Source organism: Habropoda laboriosa, unplaced genomic scaffold (assembly GCF_001263275.1).
Source record: "Habropoda laboriosa isolate 0110345459 unplaced genomic scaffold, ASM126327v1 scaffold68, whole genome shotgun sequence".
In the NCBI taxonomy this organism is placed as follows: Eukaryota; Metazoa; Arthropoda; class Insecta; order Hymenoptera; family Apidae; genus Habropoda; species Habropoda laboriosa.
In genome coordinates this window covers 2,255,004-2,269,578 of record NW_017100195.1, presented here as the reverse complement: position 1 = coordinate 2,269,578, position 14,575 = coordinate 2,255,004, and the positions used below count along the sequence as shown (strand labels likewise).

Below are 14,575 nucleotides of genomic sequence, written 5' to 3'. Positions count from 1 at the left end.
CAAGAAGAAAAGCTATCGGCAAATGTAATACATTATGCATGAGTGCGTGATATTCAAGTAAAACGGCCCCGTTTCAGAAAATGAAGCCCCCTTAAGGATCACCATAACCAAGGGTAGCAATCATGAGTGATTTTTTCACGTATTACGGTACACTATAAATATTTACAAAAGCTGCTTCATGTTAATGCTAATTTAACAAAGCTACCAACAGATTTTTACAGATTTTTGTCAAAATTTGTTTAATAAATACTAGTTTCTTTTACTGTAACGTGTTTTCTTTTAGTTTCGTGTATTTATAAATATTTTCGACTCTTTTGTTTTGGAGGAATCTCTGAGACGAAATGAATTTTGTCTGCAAGGTATCTTTTTTCAAAGACGATATCCTTACCTTCGGTTGAAGCATTAAGCAAACGACTGAAGAGCTATTTAAAAAATTGATTTGTATACTTTATGAGTACTTTAATCCTTTCATTACTATTGGCGCCTGTAGGCGTTTTGAAAATCTGTTCTGGAACCACTTGATTCACTTCCACCTTAATTTAATGCTCAATTTTATCCTTTGCGCACTTCCACCTTAGTATAATAAATGAAATTTTCAAAGGATATGGCCAAAAGAACAAATTTTAAAAATTTACCGCCAGTCATCTCCGTTATACGGTAAAATTTGCCGTAGCGAAAGGGTTAATAAGTGAAAACAGGTTTGACGTTGGTATTGATTGTATATAGAGAAAAAGAATCCTGAATGTTGCTGAAAGTTTGGGCGTGATTACTGGAGTAACACCTTAACGAGATATGTAAACTATATTCTGAAGTATCTAAAATCCGTACGGGAATTAAATGGGTTAAGAAATTCAATAATTTAAGATAGAGTCCTACATTGTCACGTTTTTCTTATCAAGGTTCATCAGAACCTCATTTTCGATATGTTTCCAATACGAATATATAGTAGACTAAATTCTGGTTGATTATATCAACATTCGTTACTTGATTTATTGACAATAATATTTGCAATAATTGAGCCACTCAAAAGGCTAAATGATTAACTCCACTTTTTGAAATTCTTCCAATTTTAGTATCAAAGCACATACTTGATGCTTGACTCTTCATAAATAAAAAAGTTTAATAAATAAGGAATAATAAATTTAATCACTTTGCATAATGACAAGTAAATAAAATAACCATTATTCTTCGTCGTTTATTACCGTTACTTATCAGTTTGTAAATATCGTTAGTTTGAAAAATTGCAATAATTCAATGAATTTTTCCTTTAAACTTAGCTCTTTTTCCTAACAGAAATTCAATGCTAATAAAATTATCGACGTGAAATTATCATCAGTCATAATGACAACAAGTTAAGAAGGCATTGAATTTTGTTATCTCCGCGTAACAAATGGCATAACCTAACTCGCCGATGAGAGGAGAAATGTATAAGAATGTTGAAATTAATAGTGTACAAAATTGATTTCAAGCAATTCTAGCTGTCCATCCAACAGGTAATACACCATCTAATTCAAGGAAGATTATCTATTTGATGTTGCACATTGTTCGTGCATAAATTTCATCTTTTTTCAAAGGAACACCGTATTGGAACGGAGAGCAGAGAAAAAAAGTACCCCTCATGTTACTTTTCTTATCACAAATGCACTTCTGCGTTTCACGGATGAACATTTAATGGTACGCTACTTCTTGTCCTTTCAATTGCCTTATTTTTGCCCCCTATTCAACAGCTTATGAAAGCTTTTCTATGGTTCTTAAAACTTCTTTTCATATTCAATCGTGGAAAATACCGTTGTAGCTTATTCAACGAAGAAAATTCGACTGCTGTAAAATGCTTCTGAAGAATTGTCTTGAATAGAGAGAGGCCTTTATATACTTTCGATAATTTCGTTTAATATTTTATATTGGTTTTTAATCGTGAGAGATTAATCAGAGATTTGTAAAATAATTTTGCGATATTTATCGTTAGGATATGGATACGGTGAAGGAATATTTAGGATACATCAATCCTCATTGGATAGCAGTGGTAGTAACAGGAATGTACACTCATCTTCGACAAATTTGCATAATTGGCTTGTGTTTCGAGGAAGACAACGGCCTTCCTTTCGATCCTTCCTATGCGTCCGTCCTTTTCACATTTTCGGCTCTGTGCCTCCTAGCGGAATATAAACTTTGGCCTAGAACGCTCAAAGATCCACCGATTCAACTTCTTTATATTTACGAAGTAAACAGAGTTATTTAACATTTTTTTAATCAATACAATATATAGTGCAGCGACAAAGTCACGGAATATTATGGTACATAATTATATTACCGATAAATGCGTTATTTTAATTATTACAGTATGAGATGAAATAATAGAAGGAAATCGTAATATTCACTATTTTTAATGTTTGCACAGATGTTAGTTGCAGCATTGATCACCAATTTAGTCACACGAGCCGTTTGGGTGCCACTTATGCATGTCATTTATTGTTTAACTCAAGAATCCAGTAAATGTGTGAGTTTACTAACACAAATGTTAATTTCTTTCTTTCAACGCAGTTTACATTCTCTCTAATTTTCTAGGTATTTTATAATTCACAAAAGTAGGCAAGATCTCAAATATTTACCTTATCCACACAATTAACCCTTTGACAGTCTAATATAATTACGAATTAGAGTGAATAAAATTCATATTCTGCACGTATCTTTTTAATAATTACATCCTGTGTGATTATTTTTAAACGCTACGTCACAGTTCTGATAATAATATCTCGTCCCTTTCTAACTTTCTTCCTAAAAGTCTCTCATGAGTTAAACTGTTTCTTATTTAACGTACTGCCTGATTCTCACTCGGGATAAACTGATTAATTATTCAGATGCTTACGTATTTTACACATCTCTACTGTAAAACTGAATTGCATTTATTTTCAGTTATTATGGCTAAATACGGTATTAGGTCAGAGTCGTTATTCGCTTTTGAACGAGTTCGCATACTACATGGCTAAAGACTGTGCCGCGACACATATGGCCTTTTGCATGTCGGTTTTGTCATTCGTTTGGATGCTGGACGCCACCGAGTCTTTGGACGCGATTTTAGACACTTGGGCCAAGTAGTGAACCAGTAATGTTTAGTTTTATAAGATACTTGGATTGTAGAGTGACTTAATCATGAAACATGTAAAAAGCACTTTTGCTTAATTGTCAACATAATTAGTTGGCATTGGTTAATTTATTTAACGTACTTATTGTTTTTCTTCTTTTAGGTAAACTTAATCTTGCGTTAGTTTGGTGAACTTTTTCTTAATATTAGTTTGATAGGGATTTTAAATTCTTTGCTTTTAAAGTTACGTAAATAATAGTGTAAACAAAAATGATAAAAGAATATAGAAAATTACTGGACTAACCCAGGATTAATACACTCTTCTATCCATAAATTGGACATTGCAATTGAGTCATTTGGCGAGTAGACCGATGAGTTCGCGAATAATTTCTTATTGGAAATTTGATTAGTTACGAAACGCAATGTAAGAAAATTGAAACATGAAGTATTAGGTGTATATAGAAATGAATTCTTTTCGACTGATGGATGAGAAGATCACCAACAATAATAGAAATTATTTCGATTTTTGATCTGTTTTCATTCTTTTTAAGTAAAACCTTGATTGTACCCAAAAGTTGGAAAGACCTAATATATTTAGACCCAAGGAATATTGCATATTGCGTACTGTGAAAGTATTCAACCTCAGCACAGGTACCAAATAATTTCTCGAATTGCGACAACATAAAGAATCCTTAACACTGTACGTCGTTCAAAATGAGAGTAACCTCGCTCTGGACCGATTCTCGTCCGTTCTGCGCATAGACAGAGAGCGTAGCAGAGGGTAAGACGGAGAAAAACGTAGGTGGTTCAGTGGGGGTTTGGACGTTCTAGTGGTTCTAGCTCTGCCTTAGGCACGTCCCATGCGCGAAACGAGGTTACTCTCATCTTGAACAGAGTATACGTGAAAAATTGAATCGAGCATGTGGAATAAAATATTTTCATAAGAAGCTTTGTTTTCGAGAAAAATAAGTTTGAAAATTTGTCAAGTACGCGTGTACTTGATCCAGTTTCAGCTCGACGGATAAAAATAAGAACCGATGCAAGAGATATCATCTTATTGACAATGTTTGTAAACATATCAAGAAGGATAGGAATGCTCTCCGAAATATCCGAGAGTAAGATAGTGAAATCCGTCGAGCTGAAACTAGATTTTCAAACTTATTTTTCTCGAAAACGAAGCTTCTTATGAAAAAATTTTATTCTACATTCTCGATTCAGTTTTTCACGTAAAATCACCCCCTGCTCGCTTGTACCACCAGTTATGGGACACCCTATATATGTGTATATAAAATTTGTTAATACATAGGGAAGGAAGTAACGGTCTCTGGTCTCTCTGTAAATGCAAGAGAAAGAAAATCAGTTTTGCAAATCCTGAAGTGACAGATTGGTTCGTGTATAAATTCATGTGCAGTGCAGATCCTCAGAATGAGAACAAACAGTCGGAGATGTAATTCAACGCAGATTGTCATTTTGCATATGTGTATTGTTTGTGAATTTTTACACCTATGTATATGTATATTTTTAATAAAGTTCCTTTTCTCTGATACTTCAAGTTCCACAATATTAGGTCCACATTAGACTAGCCTAATTTGCCTGTTAGGCCCCAATGGGGCAGTGCCATTAGGTCCGCATGCGGTATGTAACGCGGAATATTCGCGACTACCTAATTCGGAAAGCCGCGTTAGGGCCGCATTAGGCATTCCCAATGAGGCCAACCGCATTAGGTCCATATTAGAATAGCTTTATTAGGCTGTCATTGGGAGACATTAATGAAATCTCACGAAAGCTCTCACGCAACCGTACGTCCGACACTGAGATGTCTGTAAATATTCTTACATATAAGTTTGAGAGCCCCACTCCACCTAATTTAGGTGTGCGCTCGGCCACCCCCATTTGGGCCACGTATGGCAACTGTTAGCAATGCCCAATCTAAGTGTGCGCTCGGGCACCCCCATTTGGGCCACATATGGTACCTGTTAGGAATGCCCAATCTAAGCGTGCGCTCGGCCACCCCCATTTGGGCCACGTATGGCAACTGTTAGGAATGCCCAATCTAAGTGTGCGCTCGGCCACCCCAATTTTGGCCACGTATGGCACCTGTTAGGAATGCCCAATCTAAGCGTGCGCTCGGCCACCCCCATTTGGGCCACGTATGGCAACTGTTAGGAATGCCCAACTTTAGGCATGCATCATTCCTTCCGAATTAGGACTTAATGCGGTAACGATTAAGCTTGCAGCATTTAGGTGTGCCTAATCGTTTCCGTATTACATTTGTAATTAAAAGAAGTATTAATTACTCTATTTTATCGATTCAAAATAACAATCTCGAATTAACCATTTCACTTTTCGATTATCGAAGAGCAACAATCGAAATGTCGGAAGTCCATTCGAGATATGCCATAGTTTAATCTGTCAAAATACTTTCTCAACGAGTTCTTTTTAACTATTCAACGAAAATATCGATGTTGAAGGGAAAAAGCAGAGAAAATGACACAATTGGTTCACACAATTTGGGCATTTTTGTTAAACGTTTTCGGATTTCCGATTTTTCGAACGTGTTTCGCTAACGCCATGGAAGACGAAGAGTGTGAAACACTGCTTTTGGGACCACCGTTTAGTTCAGTTTTCTTCAGCACTGGGGTATACATGATTATTCTAAATTCTACACTTTTTCCACGGTCTTTCAACGAGCCAAAAATGATTTTCCTGATGTTATACGAGGTTAGCGTGAACAGATCTTTCTATCGCTTGTCTTTCAATCCAAATTTTGCGTGATATTATCTATTTGCTCGTCGATTTTCAGTTTCTAGCCACGGCATTTCTCTTGGAATTCGCGATGGCTTGCGTTTGGACACCGATTGATGTGCTCTTATCAACCACATTGCCAACTAACATTTACCACGTAATATAACTATTTGATACTCTCTGCGTAACATTAAAGAGACATTAATCTATTTTCTTTGAAAAAAGAGCAGACGCTTCGACAGCTTGGGATGGAGGATGCAACGGTCTCATTTCTGACAAATAAGTCTTTGACGATGGTTCTAACTTACACTGTGGCAATCACCTTCTTTTTACTAACGCTTCATGTCACCGATTCTGTAGATTACACGATTTTCAGGTATATCTTGCATGTAGATATAATTACAGGGAAACTGAAATCGACGAAATTATTTTGTTTCCTAATTAATCTTTTGACTTGATCTTTTACTTGATTCATTAAAAAAAAAACAAATGAAATGAAATGAAGTTGGTGGACATCAAGTTTGAGCTTCATCAAGCTTTCTACCATAGTTATTTCATTATTTGCATCAATTGCCCAAATTTATGAATTACTCAAAGTCACCTGATGGTCATAGTACTGTAGGTCGTTGGATTCATCTTGACCTCAGTAAAATGTGTAGTCTCGTTTAAAAGAACTTGGATGACCTCAAAATTTTGAAAGGAATGATCTTGAGAAAAATTTTGTGTCTATCATAATAAATGTTTGCCCCTTCGAACCGAATACTGTTTTCTTTTCACATTTTTTCCTAAAATAAAAAATAAGGGAGATATTTAAGATGCTTAAGTTAGTTAGTACACCCTGCATATTGTTTTTTTTTTTTTTGTAACTATGCAGTACATAACGATATTTTTCGTTAATTTATTTCTTTTGATATGAACGAAATTGTATTTCGTGAAATATCTGTTAAAACTATCTAGAAAGTAAAAAGTATGAACGCGTTTTCATCTTCTCCGTAGAGATTTTGGAGCAACGCCTTTCATGTCACACGTACAAGAAAAACTGTGGTGCAGACTACAACAAGAATTTCCGTTCTTGAACGAAGAAACTAAAGCTTGTCATTGTAAAATTCGTCGAAGAAGACGTAGTAAAAGTCACTTGAACAACAGCAGATAGTTCTAAACGTTAATACCTCGACGTAAATTTACGTCAATAGAGGAAAATGAAAGGAGCAACATGTTTGTTAGAATTAGAAGTTACCGCAAGTTGTAAATTGATCATTCACGTATGTATAGAGATATAATAGAAATATTTACGTAATTTTAACCAGTTCTTAACACGTCTCCAGTGTTTATTTCATCCTTTCACTTACTTCAACGTCATACTAATTTTTCATATTCGTTTTCTCGAAATTACTGATGACGCACGTGATCTCACTGTTCGTACTTTCCTTCACCAGCTAAATATGTTTCATTTATTTCCTTGTAAGTTTAGAAATTCTATTTGTATCGACGTTCATCCTCTATTACTACGATTCTTCTCATTCGCTGTAATATTATAACAGCATTGCTCGAAGTTGATAAATGTATTGCTGTTGTAAAATAAAGCCAAACATTGCTAAACATTTTCATTGCTGAACATTTTTAACATTAACCCTCGAATAGCAGATGGCGCGATAGTCGCGCTCATGGCGGATGACGGGTCAAATATGACCCAATGCTAAGTCCTTTTCGTACGCAAGCGAAACCGCATTTTTCAATTTTACATTATACGAGCCGTTTTAATGCGAAAGTGGTGTAAGTCGAAAAAGTTGATTTCTGGATAGCGAGGTGTAAAGTAAAAGTTCTGTAAAATTCAATAATATGAAAGAATGTTGCATCTCTTTTACGTAAGCCACTGTACAGCCATCGCATTAAACGGCGCATATTGTTTAAAATTATACAAATGTATTATGATTTAAATAAGAAATATATCGATAATGTAAGCAGAGGAGAGTCGTGACTCTCGTTCGAATGCTGGTTGAAACAAGAGATATCAAAATGCCGGGTCATCCGCCATCCGAAGGTTAAAGAAATCTTTTCTGATACTTTTATTATCTATTATAAAAGATTATTTCACTGTGATACTTTTTCTTAAGGTTTACCGTAACTATTATGCCATCCTGAATGTTCCCGCGGTTTTGAGACGTCCATTTTGAAAATATTAATTTTTTTAGATTCGAATTTTTATATACGCGGAATCAATGCTCTTGTAATGCTCCATTGGCAAAAGTGTATCGAACATTATGGAAATTATTTGAAACAAAAATATTTAATTTCTACGGAATTACGTTTCTTCAAAATGAACGTCTTTCAGGCTGACCCAATACAGTGGTGCACACAGTAATGCACATTCGGTCCCGACTGCGGACGCTTAAGTGGGGAGGTGACTTCTGCGAATTTAACTAAACAAAAGAGTGGAGATGTGCCTGAGTGGGATACCGGTATATCAGGTGTCAGTTGTTCACATTCGATATCGAATTACTTTGTTTCACTCGGCACGCTCGAACTCCACTCCGAAGTCCCGTTTCCAAGAATTGGTGGGGACAGCGACGGACGCTTAAGTGTGCAAAAATGCGGACGCTTATGTGTGTACTACTGTATATGTAATTCTTATATCTCACCTAAAATTCATTCATTGTAACTTATCAAAGAAAAGCTTCAATTGAAGACAAATTGGAGAAAGATGAGATTTCACTGAAAACACGACGGTTTAGTTTATTTTTATGAAAAAGAAGGCATTTATTTCGTTCGAACTGAAATGCAAAGTACAAATGGTATAGATAATATAGTGGCAATAATGTAATAATTAATCGTTAATAAATATCAATTCAATTAATAATACGGTGTGTACCAGTATACTGCGGAGTATTATATAATACGGTAATTGTACTACACGGGATGTGTTCAGTGGCAGCGTTACAATCATTTTGTCATCGAAGTGTATATGTTACAGTGATTTTTTTTTCCATTCTCGCTGACCGACGGCGAATAGGTCGGCTCCTCGATTGTGCTTTCACATTTTCCTCGATTAACATTTCTCCTCTCGTTTCTCACGCCACACTGATTCTTCGTTTCTTTAAACTATCGATTCTTTTTTTCTTTTTTTTTTCGAAAGGAGGCGGGGCAGCGCTGACCAAGACAATACGAAAAAAATTATTGCTCGGTGTCCAGAAATATTTACAGTCAAATGCAATACAGTGGCAATATTCATTTCTCAATCGATCTAAACGTCCATAGACAATCGTTCACAATTAAATTTACAAAACACAAGGAAAATTTAATTTTAGCCAATTCAATTATTTCGAAGAAAATGACCATGTATCTGTATATCTTATTTTAAAATCGAAATTTACAATTTGCAGTAGAAACTAAATAATGTTAATATTCGAGCACTTTAACTAGAATCATTTTCAAAATAATTCTGATATCGATAGATACCTTGAAAAAGAGAATAGAGCCGCTATGAAAAATATTGGTGTCATTTTAAAATTAAATTAAACTAAATTTCAAGCAATTCAGAGTGTGAAAGTGATCAATACTACTTCTCAAAGTGATCGTGAATCACAATATCCGAAGAAAGAGAATAGAGCCGCTGTTAAAAATTATTGCCTCGATTTCCTCAAGCAACAAATTTTGAGCAATTTCAGGTTTTCTCAAGCGTGAAAGAAAATTGTGCCCCGCGATTGTCAACGTATCGTTCAACTGAAATATTTCCATCGACCGAGGCAACGTTTCGTTTTTCGATGTACAGTGTCTCGCTCGCTCGTCATCGCAAATACAAAGTGTGTGTGTGTGTTCGTTGAAAAGCGTTTGGATGGCGACAAACGAACAAAGAGAGAGAGTTAGAAAGAATTGCGAGCTCGCGAGAAAGAAGTTCTGTCGTTGCTGTTCGTTTAAGCGCCACTATAGTGCCGTTTGTAAAATGAACAATCGCTTCGTTTGGGAGATCGTAATTGGATCAAGGCACGAGCTGCCTCCTCTCTTTGTGCACGATTAGGCAGTGCTTGGAAAATGTTGTACAGATATGTAGGATGAGCTATCGCGTGGCTTACCATTCTTCTCGTTTTACCGCACTCCTCGTTTTACCGCACTCCTCGTTTCTTTATTTTCCTACTTTCTCTTTTTCTCTTTTCCTTACTACAGATTACTCGCCTCTGACCGGAACACTCAATCGGAGAACTCGATCTTCACCGTTTCCCGATCTCGACGTTGAGATCTTTCCCTCGAGGATAAGTACGCTTCGCTTTTTTCGTTTTTTTTTTGTTTTTTTTTAAATCTTTTGTCGTTTGTTCTAGACGCTTTTTGTTTTTGTTTTCTCTCTCGATATTGTTTACTCGCGTGCCAGCTCGTTCTTGGTAAAAAAGTTGAGCCGTGTGTGTGGTTCGAAAAGTACCTTAACTTAATATCGATCGCTCGACGATGATTGTTGGTTCGTTAAAGCAATTTGACGGCTGTTATTAATGTTCATCGTTTTCGGGAGATACGTGTGGATTTGTTTTTTTTTTTTGCTTCTTCTTCTGTATATGGTATATACAAACGATATTTGCTAAAAAATGAAAAAAGAAAGTAATCGATCCTGGGGACGCTAGTTGTCTAAGATTTAGACGATAGGTCAGCGGTCGTCTTTCCAGGAGTTAGCCTCTTTCTTTCTTTTTTGTACAAAACACGCAGATTCGATGAAATTAAATTCGTCTCGCTTGATAAATTATCGTCTATTATGGTGCATATATTACGTACACAGATGCATTTGTCAAGGTTCAAATATAAATGTTCACAGGTGTTGCACGGTAATTATTACATACATAAAGGAAAGTTAAATATTCACATATTATTCTACAAAATTTACAGATTCCGCTTTTTTCTATAGACTCACACTTACTCGACATTCGCGACACACTCCGAACACTTACAACGTATTCAGAAATCGGTGATTTCTATTGTTACAAATGAGGGACACGTTGTTTAACCGCAATTAATAAATCACTCATATGTCAAATAGAATGTAATGAGAATTCACTGTTGTCCATTTCGAACGTGACATTCGATCCTTATTATAAAATATTACGAAATAACGACTAAAATGGAAGCTCCTCGAGCTTTCGGTTCTTAGAAATGAGAGATTCTGTTCGACCAATCGCGAGAACGATTTTAACGAAACGAGAACAAAGAACGTTTTCGATAACGATCTTTACCTCCTGCATCCTTTCTTCTTTATTACGCACGATCTTTCGTTAACGTCTTTTCTATTTCATTTCAGTTTGAAAGTAACTACGCTTCATCAGTGGCAAATGAAACTTCAACGCATACTTTTCTCGAGTAAATTTTGCGTTCGATCGTTAGAGGGCCTTTAACTGTTTAGATATTTTCTTCACACCTTACGAGCTGCCCTCGTTCGAAAATTCATTTAGAAATATATTCCGAAGGATACGTGACAAAGAAGAATGTCGTATATTGACTGAAAATCCGGCCCCATAGTAAGTAGCTTATCCCTACTTGTCGATTATATGTATACGCATGTATATGAGATACTTTTTGTACAATCAATGGGAATTTATTAGCGATTAATTTGTATACAAATTCTCTTTCATCTCGTAATACGAAAATCGATTGGAAACTTTACACGAGAATGAAAACACTGCATTCTGCGTGACTGTGTTTGCGGATTGCGGTTCGTAATGGTATTGTGTTGCACACTGTTTCGGTATCATGCAAGATTTTAGAGGTGCCTAGGTCGAGCGAATGGAGAGATGTTTTTCTTCATGTTGTTGAATTGCGCTGCTGAACGTTTGGCGCATTATAAAAGAGAAATCTCGGAAGTTGACTTCACACGCTAACACTTAGAATATTTTTAATATCTTCACGACGAGGTATTTTTGTTTCTTTCAACGAAGAATAACGAAGAATATTCTTTTTAGCTTTACAATCATGCTTCTACTGTCTGACGCTGATAAACAAACGTGTACAGTGCCTATTCCACAAAATTTGTTTTGTAATTCCTCGAAGGTGACAGATTTTTTTAATCTTCTTGTATCATCGTGTTACTCCAACGACGTTTAACTCGATTTTTTCTCAGTAATAACTAAACCTTTGAGATTTAACTCACTTAAAAATTTCATGGAAAATACGCATTCGACACTTAAAGTATAATTATACGTGCCAGTAAATTTTTAGTTCAACGAAGTAAGTTAAAGTGAGACGAAATAATTTTGGAGGATGTATTAGTTTCTTCGCGGCGAAGCCAATTTCCAAGAAATCGAGTCATTTCAATTTGGTGATTCGCTGCCGTAAACAATCGCGCGACAACCGTTTCTTGCCACTGTACACACACGTGCACGCTCTTTTGCGCGCTACTCAACTCATTATCAGTTACTCAACGATAAACTGTTCGTCCTCCTACAACGCCAATCCGTCGAATACTGTCTCTTCTTAGAAACTACTTGGCGGGGGTGAAATCGACGATAGGAATGGTCGGAGAAACGAAATGGTGTGCTACGAAGGAGGACGGTGATACAATAAAACGACGATAATTCAATAATACGAACCTGTCAACATCGAGAAACTTAAAATGTACAGCTTCAAGTAAAACCGAAGATGCTTTCAATTCGAATAAAAACGATAGGAATGGTCGGAGAAACGAAATGGTGTGCTACGAAGGAGGACGGTGATACAATAAAACGACGATAATTCAATAATACGAACCTGTCAATATCGAGAAACTTAAAATGTACAGCTTCAAGTAAAACCGAAGATGCTTTCAATTCGAATAAAAGTTTGATAAATGTAATTGCGAACGAAATTATAAACGAAAATGGTTCACATTTCAGACGAAAGTATGGAAATCTTTCGAAGCGTCTACTTAATCGTGGTATTCGTTAAAATTGTGAAAAAGGATCCATTAGAAATATTCAGAAGTTGAAAATAACGCAATTACTAGAATAAAACATTAGCAACATGTTTCATGGACTTTGAAAATTCAGAAATCTTTATTACCAGAAAAATAGTAAAATTATTATAGTATCGAAAAAAATAAATTATTAGGAATAATATCCAATTGTGCTTATTACTCGCAAACTTAAGCATAACTGCTATAAAGACTGAATGTGTAAGATAAGAATGGTTCACTGTTGTAAATTGTTAAAACGAATTCAGGCAGAAATATCTATTTCGAAGTATCTGCTTAACTTAATCACTCGTTAAAATTGTGCAGTGGCTAGATTAAAAAATTAGCAATAAGCTTCGTAGACATTGAAAATTCCGAAATTTTCGTTACCAGAAAGATAGTACAATTATTGTACAACAGTATCGAAAAAGAAATAAATTATTCGCGATAATATCTAATCGTGTCCTATCACTTGCAAAATTAAGGAACAACCGAAGATCGAACGTGTGAAATAAAAGCTTGATAATGTTTCTCGATGTTCGTATGGCTCGCGAGGAACAGACGCAAACGGGCGCGGAAAACGTAATATCACAAATATCGTCGGGAAACGATACGCAAGACGACGAATCTTGGTAGGACAATTATACAGAGATGCTCGGTACCGATCGCGGTGCATTACGAGCGGCACCGGCATACCGAAATACACGACGTTACTTACAATATTCGTACAAGTGCTTAACACTACGCCCGGGCCGTTCGATCCGACGGGGCTTCGCCTAACCGATAAATTGACTATTAATATTTCCGTAGAGAATTTTACAAATCAGTCGAGACACACGCATGGAGATGCACTGAGGTGACGCTATTCTTTATCGTCGCCGGGCACTAAGCGAGATTTCGTTTACCAAAGAGTAGAACCGGTGGTCGGAATTCGTTCGAACGCCTTAACGCTTGACCGGGCGTTCAAGTCACTCGTAGTAACGAACTCATCGCGCGCGTGCACAGCGCTCGATGAAAATTGATTTTCTGGCGTCGTTTCTTTATTTCGCACGCTCGCCGATTTTTACTTCTCCTCTCTCCCTTCTCCACTCATCTCTATCCACTCTTTTTCTCTCATTTTTCCATCGTTTTTTTCCTTTTTTTTTCTTTTAAACTTTTTCATTCCATCAGAGCGGAACTTGCTGGCCGGGGTTCGACCATCGACAGAAAATAAATATTAAATACTACGTCGAGACATGAATCGTGAGCTTTTCTCGACAATCGGCCCTCGGTATCTCGCGCTTATATACGATTCTCTTCTCTCTTTTTCTGCTTCTTTTTTCTTTCTTTCTTTTTTTTTTTTTTACTTTTTAATCTTCTCTTTACGTGTCTTCTTCGTTTGTGTGTGATTCTTTCATTTATATATAATATATATATTCAGTTTTTTTTTATTTATCGTAATGTCAATAATAATACTATTAATAACTAATGAGGATGCTGGTGACGGTGACGATGACAACAATGAGGATGGTTCACGATTCGAGAACAATAACTAAACCTGTTTCTCTTTTGCTCACTTAAATAATCCTATTTAGTACGATAGACCACGTTAGGATCGTCCGCATCGCGCGAACCAGGAAGGCGCCACGAATGTGCCGTTTTCTCACGATACTTTTCTCTTACATTCAACAACGTCAACGTACGAGTTCGTGGTGCATTACTTCGTAGGGGAGGGGAGGGGAGGGGGTAATCGCCGATACGCGTTCACGGGTAGAAAACGGAAATATCGCGCCGATTGTAATTCTTTCTCACCGTTACGGATATCAGTGCCGAATGGAAAAAATCGGTGGGGTTTAAAATGCGGATAAATG

General features: G+C 36.3%; 2 protein-coding genes across 2 annotated transcripts; both read left to right on the top strand.

Annotated features, from left to right (window-relative positions):
• The first annotated feature begins 1,969 nt into the window (after positions 1 to 1,969).
• LOC108570332 lies at positions 1,970 to 3,096 on the top strand. The gene is made up of 3 exons (XM_017932173.1): positions 1,970 to 2,221; positions 2,399 to 2,497; positions 2,914 to 3,096. Exons 1-3 carry the CDS (start codon positions 1,970 to 1,972, stop codon positions 3,094 to 3,096), a joined length of 534 nt encoding a protein of 177 aa, XP_017787662.1.
• A 2,473-nt stretch (positions 3,097 to 5,569) lies between these two features.
• Positions 5,570 to 6,980, top strand: LOC108570301. Its single transcript, XM_017932140.1, has 4 exons — positions 5,570 to 5,803; positions 5,886 to 5,984; positions 6,058 to 6,203; positions 6,824 to 6,980. The coding sequence occupies exons 1-4, from the start codon at positions 5,570 to 5,572 to the stop codon at positions 6,978 to 6,980; spliced, it is 636 nt and encodes a 211-aa protein (XP_017787629.1).
• Positions 6,981 to 14,575: the final 7,595 nt, after the last annotated feature.

Coding starts and splice junctions, on each gene's coding strand:
- LOC108570301 (XM_017932140.1), top strand. CDS start 5,570: ATGACACAATTGGTTCACACAATTTGGGCATTTTTGTTAAACGTTTTC. Junction 5,804..5,885: donor TTTTCCTGATGTTATACGAG/GTTAGCGTGAAC, acceptor GTCGATTTTCAG/TTTCTAGCCACGGCATTTCT. Junction 6,204..6,823: donor GTAGATTACACGATTTTCAG/GTATATCTTGCA, acceptor TCTTCTCCGTAG/AGATTTTGGAGCAACGCCTT.
- LOC108570332 (XM_017932173.1), top strand. CDS start 1,970: ATGGATACGGTGAAGGAATATTTAGGATACATCAATCCTCATTGGATA. Junction 2,222..2,398: donor AACTTCTTTATATTTACGAA/GTAAACAGAGTT, acceptor ATGTTTGCACAG/ATGTTAGTTGCAGCATTGAT. Junction 2,498..2,913: donor CTCAAGAATCCAGTAAATGT/GTGAGTTTACTA, acceptor ATTTATTTTCAG/TTATTATGGCTAAATACGGT.